Consider the following 16,939-nt stretch of genomic DNA (forward strand, 5'->3'; position numbering starts at 1 on the left):
GGGAGAGTTAAGGTAACTGTTTGACCTTTGAGGTCAGTCAGGAGACGGATGTTTATCCACAGGCTCCCTGTCCCGTGACTGACTCTCCTCTCTAATGCTCGTCCCCTCCCTGTCACCAGGGGGATATTTCAGGTGTCGGGATGCAGGCCTTGGCCTGGAGCCATGAACTGGGAAGACCTCATGAGTTGGCAATTTGCCCAGGCCCCTGTCTGGTACAGCATGTACTTTACCAGGGGTGGGGGGGACCTGAGAAAAGGGAGAGGCGGACTAGAGGGGGAATTTTGCAGATATTCATCTTCACTGAGGTGTCCAATGTAAGCATAACCCCCGCAGTGCAGGTATAATTACCCCGTCTTTACCTTCATACAGTTCAGACCTATAGCTGAGGAGCTAGTAGGGGAATGTATAAGATGGCTGAGTAGTGGGGCACAGATATGAGACATTGGACATGATCCGCCAGTAACATCTGAAACATATTGATGAAATACCCATTACAATGCATTTACCAACCTAGAAGCCATTAACACTGACCACTCACCTAACCCCCAAGACTGTCTAAGACTTTATTCAAGAGCAGATGTGATGGTGAGATGTGATTGAAGTCTTCATTGTTCAAGTTGACAATATGGAAACCTCCATGGAGTAGAATGAAAGCTAGATACGTGTGCTGCTCCAGCTGAGGTGTGCGGCCTAAAGCGTGCTCAGTCCACTCGGAGGTGACAGTTCAGGAATGTTATGTCACGTTATGTAATGTTCCCTTCCTCTAAGGTCACCAGAGATAACACACGTGGAATATATTACATGACTGTCTTAAACGACCTTTGAAAGTTGTGGAAAATATAACATCTCCTATCATCAGATGTGTCCTTAACATCAAATGCTTCCGTGCTCACAGGTTTTAGCGGGGCGCGGAAGACAGATCTGTCATAGGATAGCAGGTTTGTTAAAAGCAGCAACTGCAAAGTAAACATTTACATGACTGCCAGTCCTTGACTTGCTAAATATTCTGCATATTCTGAATTTCATCTGTTTCTGGTAAGGCTGAGATAAAGGTAACCTGTCAAGACAATTTTACTACTGAAATAATTCATAGTATGACTGTATAGGTCAACAATAAAAATGAGATTTGTAGGAATACATTATGCCACGGCTGAGAAATCAAGTTTTGAAGTTACATGCAAATTATTCTGGAAGTGCAATGGAGGCGTGTCCATGCATTTGTAGCACGCCCCTAATACACTTCATGGATAATTTGAATGTAGCTGTAAAGCTTCATTTCTCAGCCCTGGCACATCGGATTACTACAAGTCAGATATCATTTTAATTGTTCCATTAAGACCTATACAGCCATAACTCTAGTTTCAGCAGTAAAATGGCCCTGACAGATGCCTTTCAAGACCAATGCATCCATCGTTACGGCTTCCACTGGGTCTTTCATGGGTTTCTGACTGGTGAATCTTCCTAGTTGGGCAGTGATATATTATATAGATGCGTGAGAAAGCAGATTATACCTGTAAGGTGACACATAGGCTGTACGAGACTTGTCCTTGCTTCCACTTAGTGACACATTACTTAAGTTTCATAAAACCTGCCCAGATGACACAGACAAGAACCTGTGATCCCACCAACTTTATCTTTATGGGGACAATAAAAGTTTCTCTTACCCCGTGCAACCTTTGATATGTTGTGTGTGAGTGTTCAAACGTATATACTGTTTATCCTGCACAAAGCAAGGCAATTCCAGTGGGGGCCACTCCCTGCCATATAGCATGCTAGACATGGTTAGTTCCGCATAACTGCAAGTCTGTGTGCCCTGCCTGCACCTATGTGGCTGTATACAGCTCCAGACTGCTCTGTACATGAACAGCAGCCATAAATACATATACATGCTCTATAATATTAGCAGGAGCAACGGCCTCTGAAAGACACCTGTGTGGGTGTGTGCACCTATATAGCTACAGGTGGTAGAGTGCTGCCATTTCATCATATAGCAGAGCATGGAGCCAGACTAATACTAGTACATTCGTATGCAGAGAAGACCCAAGCTCACGCTTCACTACACACAAATGTGTAAAATCTTCATTAAGTTTTGTAATGCCTATTACAGCCTCCCTGAGGCCTCCATCGCCTCTCATGGACAGATAGCACCTATTCATCTTTCACATTTTCCCCTCTGGCACAATGTTCTGCAACTACTTCCACACTTGTAGCTACATGGAATAAAATGGTAGTCACCCAGAAAAAGAGCAAATTGCATGCAATAGAGAAGAATATAGTCTGCAAAGGTGCATTGCACCAATTCAGTGGTGGGTATGGTGTGCACAGACTTCAATGGCGTCAAGTTACAGGATAGGGCTCCTCAAAACATGCCCCACAAGTCCTGTAAAAGGTGGTATTTTTGGAATGGACATGATCAGGTCAATCCCAAGTGTAGTTTTGCATGATCTTGAAATTAACTTTATCTATCTATCTATCTATCTCATATCTATCCCATACCTGTCTATCTCATATCTATCTATCTATGTATCTATCTATCTATCCCATATCTATCTAATATCTATCTAATCTATCTATCCCATTTTTCTCTATCTCTCTATCTATGTATGTCATATCTATCTATCTATCTCAATGCTCGGTTCGCTGCTCTCAGATGTCCTCTCTCTGTGTTGCTGTGATTTGGATGCTGGAGATTGTGACAGCACAGCCCACGTGTGGACCAACATCTCACTTAGGCAACACAACAATGAGCAATGAGAATTAGGAGGTTTGTGACGATCCTGTGACCTGTCGTTGGCTTGTGCCCCAGTCACACCTTCTCTGGCACCGTCAGCTGCACGTGGTACTCACCAGAGGTGCTAAGGATCTCTCAGGCAGGGCTTCAATGAATTCAGCAGGGAACGCTGACATGCACCATATTCCATAGCTGCATTATTAATTTTGTAATCGTTCTCACCTTTGCTCCGTATAAGTAATCTTTACTTGTACAATATACCTTTTGTCTGCTACCTTATCACTGATTTCCTGTATGTCAGGTCTCTTTACCTCTTTTGCTCCCTTCCTTATCGCTTGCTTGTTTTAAACTTTTTTATCTTCTCTTTTCCATTCAATTTCTTTTGTTACTATGCTTCCTTGCAACCTTTTTTTGTGTTTTCGCTCCGCACACCCTTCTGTTTTCATTTTAAGCAGTAGAAGAAACTGAATTGCTCTCTCTGTTGTCGGCCTTTTCTTCCTTCTTCTCATCTGTGCAAGTTTATCTCTGGTTTGATTTTCCCTGCATCTGGTGGGAATCAAAGTTGTTTATGGCAAACCTGGTATGGATCCTCCGCAATCAGTACCCTATGTCGACTTCCAAAAATAACATTCCTGCCTTTGAAAATGCCGCAAAGCAGAACCAAACAGACCAGGGCTTATTAACCACTACATTACCCCAAGGAGAGATGTAGAGAGAGGGCCACCGAACACATAGTGTATAGATGGCTGTAGTGTGGACCTCACTTATTCACATGGTGACATTTACAGATTTTCCACCCAGATACAAAATCTAGATTTAAAGTCTGCAGCCATCATCCTCTTCCTTTCTTTTCTCTCTAAAGCTGGACAGATGGCCCATTTATCAGCATTTATCCATGGGGTGGTATATATCATATGCCCACCAGTAGTAATACAAACTTGCTGTATGGCTACACGTGCCACATATACCTTATTGGCCACCAGTCCTCTCTCTACGTCCATTGCCACCCAAACCTGAGCCAAACAATGGGAAACTTCTTATTTCACCCGAGTTTTGCTTTGGAAAAAGATGTCACCACTCCTGACATGTCTGTTTTAGTTCATATTTGCGTTCCCCATGAAATGGCAATTCTGGAGCATCTTTTTATAGAAGACATCATGGTGCTGGTCCTCTTTTATCCTTTCTAGAAAGGCAGGAAACGATGACAATCAGCTAGCGATGAGCAAAAGGAAAAAGGAAAGTTGACTACTTTTAGCAAGACCCGATACGTAAGGAAGAAGTGCTCTGCCCACTAGGACTTTTCTTTGACACATGACAATTAGGTCACTTAACTAAGAAGACTTGAAGATTTTTGGTTCTGAGACCCCCTACAATTACATGACATAGTCGACTCATGTGTTGTTTACTAAGTTGTATGAAAGTATTACAACCCATCAGATGATACTGATATGTTTCTCATCTCACTACTATCTGTCAAAAATGAGACGAGTGTCTAATCTGTCTTCTGCCCCTGCCTGGTTTCCATTGATGCTGCCAGTGAAATGATGATCATGTCTCTAAATGATTCTTTAGGGAAAGTTTTGCATGCTCCATGTGTGACCTTGTAGCATAACAAGGATGTATTATGTGTTCTCCCCCCTTGTACTTGTGGGCACGCAGTGATGAAATGAAGTGCGGCACACACCTGCCTGAATGGTGCAGACGGAGACAATACATTTGATATTCTGGTAACCTTCTTCTCCCAATGACAAGTGACGCAGTCTTATTCTATATAAAAAGTAATATTGTCCGTGAAAGACTTCCGCAGACTGAATAGATGCATAGCAACTTTCTTCCTCCCCCTCTGCATTAAGTCTGCAGAAAGAATCCATAGAACATGTAACCTGTTACTCCCACTGCATTATGACACAGACAGAAGGAATGTATGGAGCAGATTATCTGCCCCCCCCCCTCGCTAATACACAACCTGCAGAACTTTCTGCCATCTCCAGGCAAGGAAAAGTTGTCTCTTCTAGACTTCCAAGTCCCATAGATGAGCCGGGTCGCTTCTTTGTGTACCTTATTGTCATTCATGGCAATTGCACATAAAAGATACATCATACAGCCTACTACTAATTGCTTATATGGATAGTTGGGTGCGTTTTTCATGGTTGCCATAGCTGATGTAAGGAAGCACTCCAGAATATTTTATTTTCTATCTTTCCCACCAGTTGTAATCAGGTTGTACATCAGGTGAAAAGTTAGTGTAAGCTATTCTACCACTGTATCTTCTCTGTTCTCTGGCACTGCAGTGTTGACATAACCAACTTCGACCATCCAAATCCTAAAACATCTTTTTTGTAGACTGAAAGTCATCGTTTTTCTGTGTTCTTATGAGAGGCTCAATGTAAGTGTCGTAGAAGTGCAACGAGGCTCTGGCCTTCAGGCCACATGGACGGCACTGTACCACTCAGATACTCAGTGTTGGGGCATGTGATATATTGGAGACTGATAGTTCGCCAATAAAATAAACTCCTCCTTGAGACAATTTTTAGGCCATGTTCACATGGAGTCATTTGAGGAGATCAAATCTGAAGACTTGTTCAAGAAAAATCCTTCTTCAAGAAATTCTCCTTTTAAGATGAACTCTTGGAGGAGTTTTTCTTTTCCTGAAGTGGATTTGAAGAATTTTAGAATTTTTTTTCCTTAAGCATTTATTTTTATTTTTTCTTGCAGCCTTTTGATTTGACATTGCCAGCTTAGGCAGGTTTCACACATCAGTGTTTCCGGTACGTGTGGTGACAGTTTTCTCACGTACCGGAGACACTGACACACGTAGACCCATTCAAATGAATGGGTCTATGCACATGTCAGGGTGTTTTCACGGACCGTGTATCCGTGGGCAAAACACGTTGACATGTCCGTTTTTGAGCAACATCACGGATCACACGGACCCATACAAGTCAATGGGTCCATGTAAACACGTACCGCACATGGATGCCGTCCGTGTGCGTTTTTAAAGTCATAGGGTTAAAATTGAAACAAATTGTTTCAATACACGGATCACACACGGATGCCACATGGATGTGACACACGGACACGGATATCTCCGGTACCATTTTTTCCTGTACCGGAAATATCAGAACGTGTAAAATCGGCCTGGATTACATCAGAATCCTCTTCCAAGAAGTGATTTGGACTTTTTTTTTCTTTATTTACACCAGACATTTTTAAAAAACCTGAAGAGAAAACAAAAATGCTAAAATAAAACTCCTTTCATGAACGGAAAAGTGGATTTCCCATATAAAGTAATATAAAGAGTTTTCCAAGTGTTTTGGAAGTGATTTTTTTTCCCTGTAAAATTGAATGAAATGATCAATGCAGATAAAATGAAATAATCAGATATGATCAGTCCCAGAGTAGAAATCCGCATCTTTCTTCTACTGGACTGATCATTTACTTTCAAAATTCATAATTCAAAATCTGTCTTCAGTGAGTACAGTTTTTCTCATTCCTGAGATAGGGGATGGCATTTAGTGCTCATAAAGTTCTATGGAGAACTGTAAATATCATTTCAAGTGAATCCGCAGAAGAATGTGTCTGTCTCTAGCTCCTCCTTCCCAAAGAATTTTAAAAGCACCAGCTTTCATCTATTTTCTTAGTAATGGGAAATTCACTGAATACAAATTTTACTCCTGAATTGAGATTGGAAGATCAATACAGAAGGTGAAAAAAGCAGATTTCTCTGATAAGATATATTACAAAGTTTCTTGTTTTCACGTGTACTATTAGTTTATGTAATAAATGTTAAAACGATGATGGTTACACTTTAAGAATTTTGGGGCGAATTTACTGGAAAAAAAAATCCTTGGAAATCTGTGAACATAACCTACATTGCACGGGGTCTCTTTTCCTAGAAATTATTACTAACCTCTTTAAGGTCTTAGACAATTGTACCACTAAGGAATCTACATTTATTCTTTTTCGCCTCTCTGGACCAACAGGGACTTTAGAAATATTGGAATAGCCCAACTTTGTATTTTTTTTTCTTACGGCCCAATTTTCTTTAAAAAAAACAAAAAACAAAATCAAACTTTACCAAGTTAACAATCCTGTTATTTCTACACAAAAACGAGAGGTAGGTGGTTATCAGACAAGTCTTAAGGAATTTTTCATATTCAAAGGGGTTGTGATACTCGGCAGCTTGTGCCGGTCAGCACTTTGACATAGACAGCAAGTGACACAGTGACACAATATAGTAATCCGGTGCATTTAAGTTCAAGGTGAGTGTTTTCAAACGTAGGTGTGTTAGGTGGCGTCCTGTTTGGTAAGAGTTTTAATACTTGGGTGTTAATGACGTGCAGGATTAGAGGACTCTCTCTTCTCTATAGCTGAATTTGTGGGTACAATGCACACATTTCTGACAGCCTCTACATCTTGTCTTTTATTCATGTTATCTCTCTATCCGTACAGGTGGCCGGATGGGAAGCGTAAAAGGAAGAATAGCCAATGCATGGGAAAAGGCGGAATGTCAGGTATGATGTCCACTCAGGGTGCTTGGGAGGGGATTTTGCTTCTCAGACATGACATTTCTATCACTCCTCCCACTGTATAATCCGTCCTGCCTCTCCTGTCACTCCTTCTGGATCCCAACATCATTTCATTTGCTAATTCTCGTAAGGATTTCTCCAGGAAAGCATTGATAAATCTCAATTATCAGCATAGGACTTGCTGCAGTTACATTCGGTCTGTTTTGTCGTGTTTTGTTTTTTTTAATAGCAGAGAAAATTTGTCATTTTTCTTGTAAGTTTGGGAAATTGGGTTAAAAGCAATTAATCATCATTTTTTATGTGTGAACCCAAACTTATACTGCGTACCCATGCTGCAATACAGTTGTGGCATTAGATTATAGTAGCGCTGTGCTGCCATATCGCTGCCAATCACTTACTCTTGCTGGGAAACAGCTGTTTCCAAGTGATTGATTCCAAGCCAAGGTGTAACTGCTATGTATGAACGCAGTCGTAGGGTATAGACAGAGGGTTCTATATACATTGGATGTTTCATTCAGATTTTCCAGATGGACAGTCTGTTGTATACTACAGTTACAGCAGTGTAAACTAGATCTTATAATCTCTCATCCATGTGCTGCGGAAAAAAATTGAAGAGTAGATTTACCAGAAATGTACATTTTTTTTTTTTAATCTGCTCAATACATTGGATTTTCATCACAGATTTCACCCTTTGGTCATACAAAGGGTGACACTCCTGGTAATTCTGCAGCAAAGTATTTCAAGCTTTTTTTCATATTGCTTTTGGAGCAACATCTACCGTACTCCAATATCCACATAAAAATTCTCCACAAGGATTTTTTTACTTGAATTTTGTAACAAATTTAGCTCCAGAATCCACATAATAAGTGCTTTAAATGACCTAAAGCTTACTCTTGATATCAATGAGAAAACACTGCTAGAGTGCACATGGTGCTGTTTGTTCATTGGGTTTTGGAGCATTTTTCATTCAAGGGAATCTGTCAACAGATTTTTTTTCTATGAAACCTGAAAGCAGCATGATGTAGGAGCAGAGACCCTGATTCCAGCGATGTGTCATCACTTACTGGACTACTTGGTGTAGTTTTGAGAGAATCCCTACTTTCTCTGCTGTAGATATAGCAATGATCAGAATGATAAGCTGTATAGAACCCCGCCCACACCACTAATTGGCTGTTTCCTGTGTGCATTGTCAGCACGCTGCCAATCAGTGGTGGGGGCCGGGTTACACATATTAGCCTGCCTGCCTTGCAAGCCACACCTAGTCCTCTAGTAATAATCTTCTGCTGATAAAACACTGATTGTATTGAAATTACAACAAGCTGCTGAGTAAATGCACATCCCTGGAATCAGGCTCTCTGTCAATACACTAAGCTATTCAAAGATTAAATGGCAAAAAAACTGCTGACAGGTTCCCTTTAAACTCAGGAAGATTATATATTGAGTTTTTGATTTTGGAAAGGAGTCAGCTGCAAATTCCTTGACAAAAAACTCTGAATGTCTGATTAGGCCAGTTTCACAGACACAATGTTCATGGACTATGTGCAGACCCCGATGTCTGGACTGTCTGCGGGTTTCCTGACTCAAACTCACTGCCCTCATATATGCCTGTGATACTCTTGAATTTGGGTCAGGAGATCTGTGGCTATCTCGACATCATGGTCCACCACTGATCATGAATTTTAGGTGTTTGAAACTAACCTTATAGTTTAGGCCTAGAGCTTTAGGAACCGCCTCTCTATGGTTTACCTTTTGTCCATGGACAAGAAACAAATCCATATGGTCCTGTGTTGGGTCCATGGTAAGACACAGGCTGACAAATTACTTCTTCGAGAGTTGATCGCTAAGGATTAGGAAAATTAGAGCTTGACGCACGCTCTGTTGGTAACTGGGTTGGCTTTCTTGGAGAATCTTAAAAACATGGAGGGGTTAATCTTTACCATTCTTCACTCCCTTGCTGTATCTTACAAATGTGGTTTGGCAGTATGGCTAATGTGTGTAGTACGCTCTCCTCTTTTGTTGCAATATTTTGGAAGGTATGCTTACTATTTTATCAGCTATTCCTATAACTGCTGCTCCCACCAAAATTCTTCTGCTATAGTAACTAGCAATCCATGAAATAAATAAATCACATTTCTGTAAGTCATTGTCTAAAGTAATTCTAGTATCAATACAAATCTGTCATCAGCTTGACAGGACTAGTTTGGGCTTGACGATGGCTTCTGAATATTTACTGTTTCTAAGGCTAGTTTCACAGTAGCGTTTGGAGGTGCAGCGGACGCTCGCAGTGAAGCTCCGCCCCCTGCCGCACCTCCTCCGGTCAGCTCCACCTATGAGCGCATGACGCTGCATGCGACCTGCGTACCCTATCTTTAGCATTGGGTACGCAGGCCGTGCGCAGGTATGCTTTTGCCGCCGCATGCGTTCTTTTGACGGTGCAGCGATCACACCAAAATGCAACACGTTGCGTTTGGGGCAGGTTGGCGCACCGTCAAAAGGACGCATGCGGTGGCAAAAGCATACCTGCGCACGGCCTGTGTACCCAATGCTAAAGATAGGGTACGCAGGTCGCATGCAGTGTCATGCGCCGCGGAGCTGACCGGAGGAGGCGTGGCAGGGGGCGGAGTTTCACGGTGAGCATCCGCTGCGCCTCCAAACGCTAATGTGAAACCAGCCAAAATAGTAAACTGCTTTCTGCCATTACGAAATCTTAATATCTGGAAATCCTGCATGAAATTATGTAGTGAATTGCAGAGCTTGTGTTTAGTCATATGGTAGTGATAGGCAGTAGAAATGAGTGATTGTTCTCTGAAAAGGCGTTATCCTGGCGTCACGCTCCAGTGTTGACCGAGTGGCTTCGGAGTGCTCAAATAATATGTTCGAGTCCCCTCTGCTGCATGTCTCATGGCTGTTCCACAGCAGCAACACATGTAGGGATTGCCTAACAAACAGGTAATCCTTGCATGTGTTGCAGCTGTTGAGCAGCCATGATACATGCAGCCTTGGGGTCTCGAATATATTATTCAAGCATGCTGAAGCCACTCGGTCAGCACCGGAGCGTACCCGGATAATACCTTATCCAGGCATGTTCACTCATCACTAATAGGCGGTCTTTGGCTATACATAGTGGGGGCATTATGTAAGCGGATTGGCTACGTATTATGTGGTTATGGAAAGTAATACTACCTTAGTACCTTTAGTGGCCCTATCATCCCTAATCATAATTACCATAGGGCAGCCCGTGAAGGTGGCTCAGCTCAGAGTGGTGCCACTAAACTCCTCTTACTGGAGGAAAATTAATTTGCATACCTTTTACCCAGGAGCATTGTCTGGTCTATAGGTCCCCCTTTTCCAGGAAAGACAGTACGCCCTAGACTATTATTAGGGATTATACATATAAATAGCTTTGATGAATCTGAAATGACTTTATGTCCTGACGAAGCACATCAGCAAGGTGATCCCTCCTATTTGATATCACGTTGCAGGTGGTGCTGTGGTTCCTCTGTAATACAACCATGATGTGTCTCATAACACTAATGTCAGGCCTTCCCTCCCACGTTTTTAGCCCCTCTGCAGCAGAAGCCGCCATTTCACCCCACGCAGCAGGCCCCCTTTCACCCCAATGCCATCTCTGCACCGTCCAGACAGGATCTCAGAGTTATAAAACATAATTACTTCCGAAATGGCAAGATAGAGAGATATTCAGAACTGAGAGACACTGGATAATTGCTTACGACACAATGAACAGGCCCTCTTGTGTTCCTATGTCTCCATGCGTTGGCCTGGCTGTGTGTGTCCTCTATGGCTGTGTGTGTCCTCTATGGCTGTGTGTGTCCTCTATGGCTGTGTGTGTCTTGCCTCCATCAGACCCTATGTATTGTCTTTGCCCGTCTTGAGCCACTCTGCTTGTTTCTCTGTTTTAACCCGTTGTTCTGGCACAGTGTGTCAGGAGTCTGTCCATACCCCCACAGCCTGTATCTGTGTTATTGACTTGAATAAGACTGTCCCCCTCCTTTCACCCGGCGACACAGGTGACAGCTCGGTATCTCTGCTCTCTGCAGGGTACATCCCTAGCTACTTGGACAAAGACGAGCCGTGCGTGGTGTGCAGCGATAAGGCCACAGGTTACCACTACCGGTGCATCACCTGTGAGGGCTGCAAGGTGAGTGAGCCGGCGTCGTTTCCGCTTCAGTCTCTAATTGCTGACGTCCTGATATATTGACATCTGTCCATGTTTAGAATGATAGTCTCTCCCGTTGTCAAAGTGATGGCATATGTCATTAAAATGAGATTGTTGACAGCACAGAACGCTGAGGATTTGGTCACAGCGCTGCTTGTTGATATCTTGAAAATTTTTTCTGTCTCTATTACACATATAGGGACAGGTTTATCAGAACCGTCTAATGGAAAAACAGAATTTGTTGCCCAACCAATCAGAGCACAGCATAGAGTGGTTTGAAAAAAAAAAAAAGTTAAGCGCAGACTGGTTGCTATGGCAACAAAACCGTTTTTCAGCAATGCTCAATGTTCGTTATAGAGTTAATTATATAATGGAAATGCCCAATGGTCGTGATACAAACAGATAATTAATATATAAGCCAAAGATTCTCCAGGGAACTGATCACTGTGTATATTATGTGGCTAGCTGCTTAACTGCTATCCTTCTTCCAGGCTGCAGTAATAGGGACCATATTCTTTACTCCTGAACTGTATGGCATATAATGTTTCTATGTCTGCCTCTTGTAGTTTGCACACAGAGTTAGGAAGGAAATACCAGCAGGAAATGGCCACAGTGGATTAAAATGGATTAAAAACAGCCTAAACAATATAAAGAGTAATCTGGGAGGCGAGCGACAAGTATATTGTGTCAGATAGATGGATAGATATTAGAAAGGGAGATATTACAGATATGAGAGATAAAGAGGGATGGAATAGATAGATATTCAGCATTGCCATATAATTGTAGTAAGGTATTTGTTAGAAGCGTAGAACTAAACTTTATACAGTTGTGCTCAAAAGTTTACATACCTCTGCAAAATGTTTGCTTTCTTGGCCTTTTTTCAGAGAGTATGAATGATAGCACCAAAACTTTTTCTCTACTCATGGTTACTGGTTGGGTGAAGCCATTTATAGTCAAACAATTGTGTTTTTTTTTCTTTTTTTTTAAATCATAATGACAACCCAAAAGATCCAATTGACCCTGATCAAAAGTTTACATACCCTGGTGTTTTTGGCCTTATAACATGCACAGAAGTTGACACAAATGGGTTAGAATGGCTATTAAAGGTAACATCCTCACCTGTTACCTGTGACAAATGCCAGGAAAATTGTTTGGATGCAAAGAAAACCCCACAAATAACATCAGCTGAAATGCTGGACTCTCAGAAAGCTAGCGGTGTGGTTGTTTCACGATGCACAATAAGGAGGCACTTGAAGAAAAATGGGCTGCATGGTCAAGTCGCCAGAAGAAAGCCATTACTGCGCAAATGCCACAAAGTATCTCGCCTACAATGCGCAAAACAGCACAGGGACAAGCCTCAAAACTTCTGGAACAAGGTAATTTGAAGTGATTAGATCAAAATTGAACTTTTTGGCCACAACCATAAACGTTATATTTGGAGAGAGGTCAACAACGCATATGATGAAAGAAACACTATTCCTACTTTAAAACACGGAGGTAGATTGCTGATGTTTTGGGGATGTGTGAGCTACAAAGGCACATGAAACTTGGTCAAAGTTGAAGGAAAGATGAATGCAGCACGTTATCAGTAAATAATGAAGGCAAATTTGCAATCATCAGCCCTGAAGCTGCGCAAGGGACGTACTTGGATGTTCCAACATGACAATTATCCAGAACACAAGGCCAAGTCAACCTGCCATTGGCTACAGCAGAACAAAGTGAAGGTTCTGGAGTGGCCATCTCAGTCTCCTGACCTCAATATCATTGAACCACTCTGGGGAGATCTCAAGCGCGCAGTTCATGCTAGACAGCCCAGGGGTTTACAGAACTGGAGGCTTTTTGCCAAGAAGAGTGGGCAGCTTTACCGTCTGAGAAAATAAAGAACCTCATCACAACTACCACAAAAGGCTTCAGGCGGTCATTGATGCTAGAGGGGGCAATACACGGTATTAAGAAATGGAGTATGTGAATTTTGATCAGGGTCATTTGGCTTTCTTCTGGTGACTCGACCATGCAGCCCATTTTTCTTCAAGTGCCTCCTTACGTGCATCCTGAAAAATCCAAACCGCTAGTTTTTCTGAGAGTCCAATATTTCAGCTGATGTTATTTGTGGGTTTTTCTTTGCATCTGGAAATATTTTCCTGGCTTTGGTCACAGGTCACAGGTGGGGATGTTACCTTAAGTAGCCTTTCAAACCCATTTGTGTCAACATCTGTTCATGTTATCAGGCCAAAATCACCAGGGTATGTGAACTTTTGATCAGGGTCATTTGGTTGTTTTAGGTTGTCATTATGATTTAAAAAGAGAAAACAGTAGTTTGACGATAAAGGGCGTCACCCAACCACTAACCATGAATGGAGAAAAAGTTTTGGTGTTATCATTCATATTCTCAGAAAAAGTGTCAAGAAAGCAAAAATTCTGCCGGAGTATGTAACCTTTTTAGCACAATTGTATCTGAAGAAAAGAAATCACATAAATATAAGATGAGATGGATAATTCTAGTTGAGATAGATATATGGATAGATAGATAGGTATTAGATAGATAGGTATTACATAGATATGAGATAGATATGAGATAGATAGATATGGGATTGATAGAATGAAAAAAACAAAAAACCTGACCAGCACCTCCTAGGTGTGAACAGGTGCCAACTGCAATAGCTGCATTATATTGAAAAAGAAAACACAGCAGCATTCTATAGGAGCCAATATATATGCAAACACTGAAAACATTGAATCTAAACTGTATTATTATTCAGTAAGATGAACTTACAAAAATAAAGGTTCTTAGCGCATAAATTGGCCAATTCATGTGTGCCCATCAACCGTGGCAAGATGACCTCCCTCTGATGGGTCCCTTTTCTACTGTACATACCTCTCTTGAGCTATTAGCCTACAGTTAAATGGATAAAACGTGTCTCTCCTAGGCTATGAGCCTGCTGGTCAATGGGAAGAGTTGCAGAGTCATGCTGGAGGCACTCACACCTCCAATAGCAAAATATAATGAAAAAAACCTGACCAGCACCTCCTAGGTGTGAACAGGTGCCAGCTGTGATAGCTGCATTATATAGAAAAATAAAATACAGCAGCATTCTATAGGAGCCAAGATATATGCAAACACTGAAAACATTGAATCTACTGAAAACATTCACACCTAGAAGGTGCTGGTCAGGTTTTTTCATTATATTTTACTATTTAAGGTGTGACGGTTTCCAGCCTGACTCTGCACTCCTCCCACTGACCAGCAGGTGATGTATATCAATTTTACTTACCCATATGAGTTGTAGGCTATGAGAGGTATGTACAGTAGAACAGGGACCCATCAGGGAGGGAGGTCACCTTGCCACGGTTGATGGGCACACATGAATTGGCCAATTTATGCGCTAAGAACCTTCATTTTTGTAAGTTCATCTTACTGAATTATAATACAGTTTACATTAAATGTTTTCAGTGTTTGCATATATCTTGGCTCCTATGGAGTGCTGCTGTTTTATTTAGATAGATGAATAGATAGATGGATGGATAGATAGATAGAAACAGGGAATAGTGGAACAGCACCATTTACCTACTACTCGCAATGGGTGCCAGGCCTCCAAACAAACGTCCAATTTATTCCATAGTATAGATCATAAAGAAAGCAGCACTCCAATCTAAACAAGATTATATCGAAGAAAGTGGACTTTAGGCCCAAATGTCAGCATTTCAGTTCATAGAATCTTTCTCAAGACTTAATAATGTCCACTTATTTTCAATCTAATCTTGCTTTGATTGGAGTGCTGGCTTTTTTATTATCTATAGATGGATATTAGATAGATAGATAGATAGATAGATAGATAGATAGACAGATAAGAAACTCACACTGCTGCAATGAACTATGCAATAGGTACAAGCCTTGCCAGATTCCTCTTCATGTATACTTCTCCAAATATAGGCAGCACTCCAAATCCAAAAATCAAGTATAATATCCTTTATTCAGCCAGATGGGTTGTATAAAGTCCATGACACCATATTTTTGGTTTGCATGCTGCCTTTATCTGGAGAAGTCGCAGACAGATAGGAGCTATTTAGCTATTAAAAACCAAAAATTATAATTACCTGTACATTTTCTTTTTACCTATTCTGGTGTCAGAAAATGAGAAGAATTAATCATTATCTCTTATAGAAATTAAAGTCATGAAAATGTCTTTTTTTTTCTCTTCACCTTGCAGGGCTTTTTTCGCCGCACCATCCAAAAGAATCTGCACCCGTCATATTCTTGCAAGTACGATGGATGCTGCATCATCGACAAGATCACCCGGAATCAGTGCCAGCTCTGTCGCTTTAAGAAATGTATTGCTGTGGGCATGGCAATGGACCGTAAGTATGATTTCCATGATCAGAGTGATGGTTGGCTATAATTACAAGCCGTTCTTTGTATTCTAGTCTTATTTATTACATTAGCTATGCTACATGTTTCCTATCACAGAGGTACACCTTATAAAACACTGGACATGTTGTATGATACGAGGACATGTATGGTTTCCTTCTGCTCTACATTCTTTATTTAGCTGCCTCCATCTCCACAGTTGTCCTGGATGATTCCAAGCGGGTAGCCAAGCGGAAGCTGATTGAAGAAAATCGGGAACGGCGTCGAAAGGAGGAGATGATCAAGACTCTGCAGCAGCGGCCTGAGCCAAGCAGTGAAGAATGGGAGCTGATCCGTATAGTGACAGAAGCTCACCGAAGTACCAATGCACAGGGCAGCCACTGGAAGCAGCGCAGGAAGTTCTTGGTGAGGCAAGATGCAAATAAGAAATCTAGACAAAATAATCAGTGTATACGACCGTATGGACTGACATTGGTCTGGGGTGGCCATGTTCACAAGACATCAGCAACTTCTTTTTTTCATTAATGCACCATGATCTTCACAGCAGTGTCACCTACTCCAGTTGTACGGTATATTTGTATATCCGCAGAGTAGCTCTGATTTTGCACCCTTTCATTACTTGGTGTCATATGTACCAATTTCTGCTATTTTAAAAAGAACTATATTAAGACTAATTAGTACCCAAAACCTTCTACAAGATCTTAAATTTCTATTTTCTGTATCCAGTAGAAATGTTCCCTTTTGTCTTATTTTCCTGTTCTTAGGCTGGTTTCAAACTTGCGTTTTTTCCTCTGCGTTTTTGCGCATAAATGCGCATGCGTTTTTTTCCCTATACTTAACATGGGTGCGCATAGTCATTCGTTTGTATGCGTTTGTATGCGCATGCGTCTTTTTGCAGTGTGCGCCCGGGCACACAAAATGCATCCTGTTGCATTTTTTGTGCGCCCGACCTGTCTCAAAAAAATGCATGCGCACGGAATTCACCCAAAAACACATTATAGTCTATGGGTGCGCTGACGTGCTCATGACGTCAGCGCAAAAAAAGCATGCTTTTTTTTTTAAAAACCATGCGCAGAAAAACAAGAAAACACATAAAAAATGTATGATGCGTTTTTTATGCGCGTTTGTAATGCGCA

General features: G+C 41.5%; 1 protein-coding gene across 2 annotated transcripts in view; it reads left to right on the forward strand.

Annotated features, from left to right (window-relative positions):
* The window catches only part of THRA (thyroid hormone receptor alpha), a 149,258-nt gene that overhangs the window by 118,265 nt on the left and 14,054 nt on the right, over positions 1 to 16,939 (forward strand). Inside the window, exons 3-6 of one of the 2 annotated variants that reach the window (XM_073572601.1) lie at positions 7,184 to 7,245; positions 11,289 to 11,419; positions 15,646 to 15,793; positions 16,003 to 16,208. In XM_073572601.1, the coding sequence (XP_073428702.1) occupies positions 7,184 to 7,245; positions 11,289 to 11,419; positions 15,646 to 15,793; positions 16,003 to 16,208 (547 nt within the window). The remainder of the gene's footprint in view (positions 1 to 7,183; positions 7,246 to 11,288; positions 11,420 to 15,645; positions 15,794 to 16,002; positions 16,209 to 16,939) is intronic. The other variant, XM_073572602.1, reaches the window with a different exon arrangement.

This window comes from Dendrobates tinctorius, unplaced genomic scaffold, assembly GCF_039654945.1.
Source record: "Dendrobates tinctorius isolate UK_male_01 unplaced genomic scaffold, ASM3965494v1 ptg000032l, whole genome shotgun sequence".
Classification (NCBI taxonomy): Eukaryota; Metazoa; Chordata; class Amphibia; order Anura; family Dendrobatidae; genus Dendrobates; species Dendrobates tinctorius.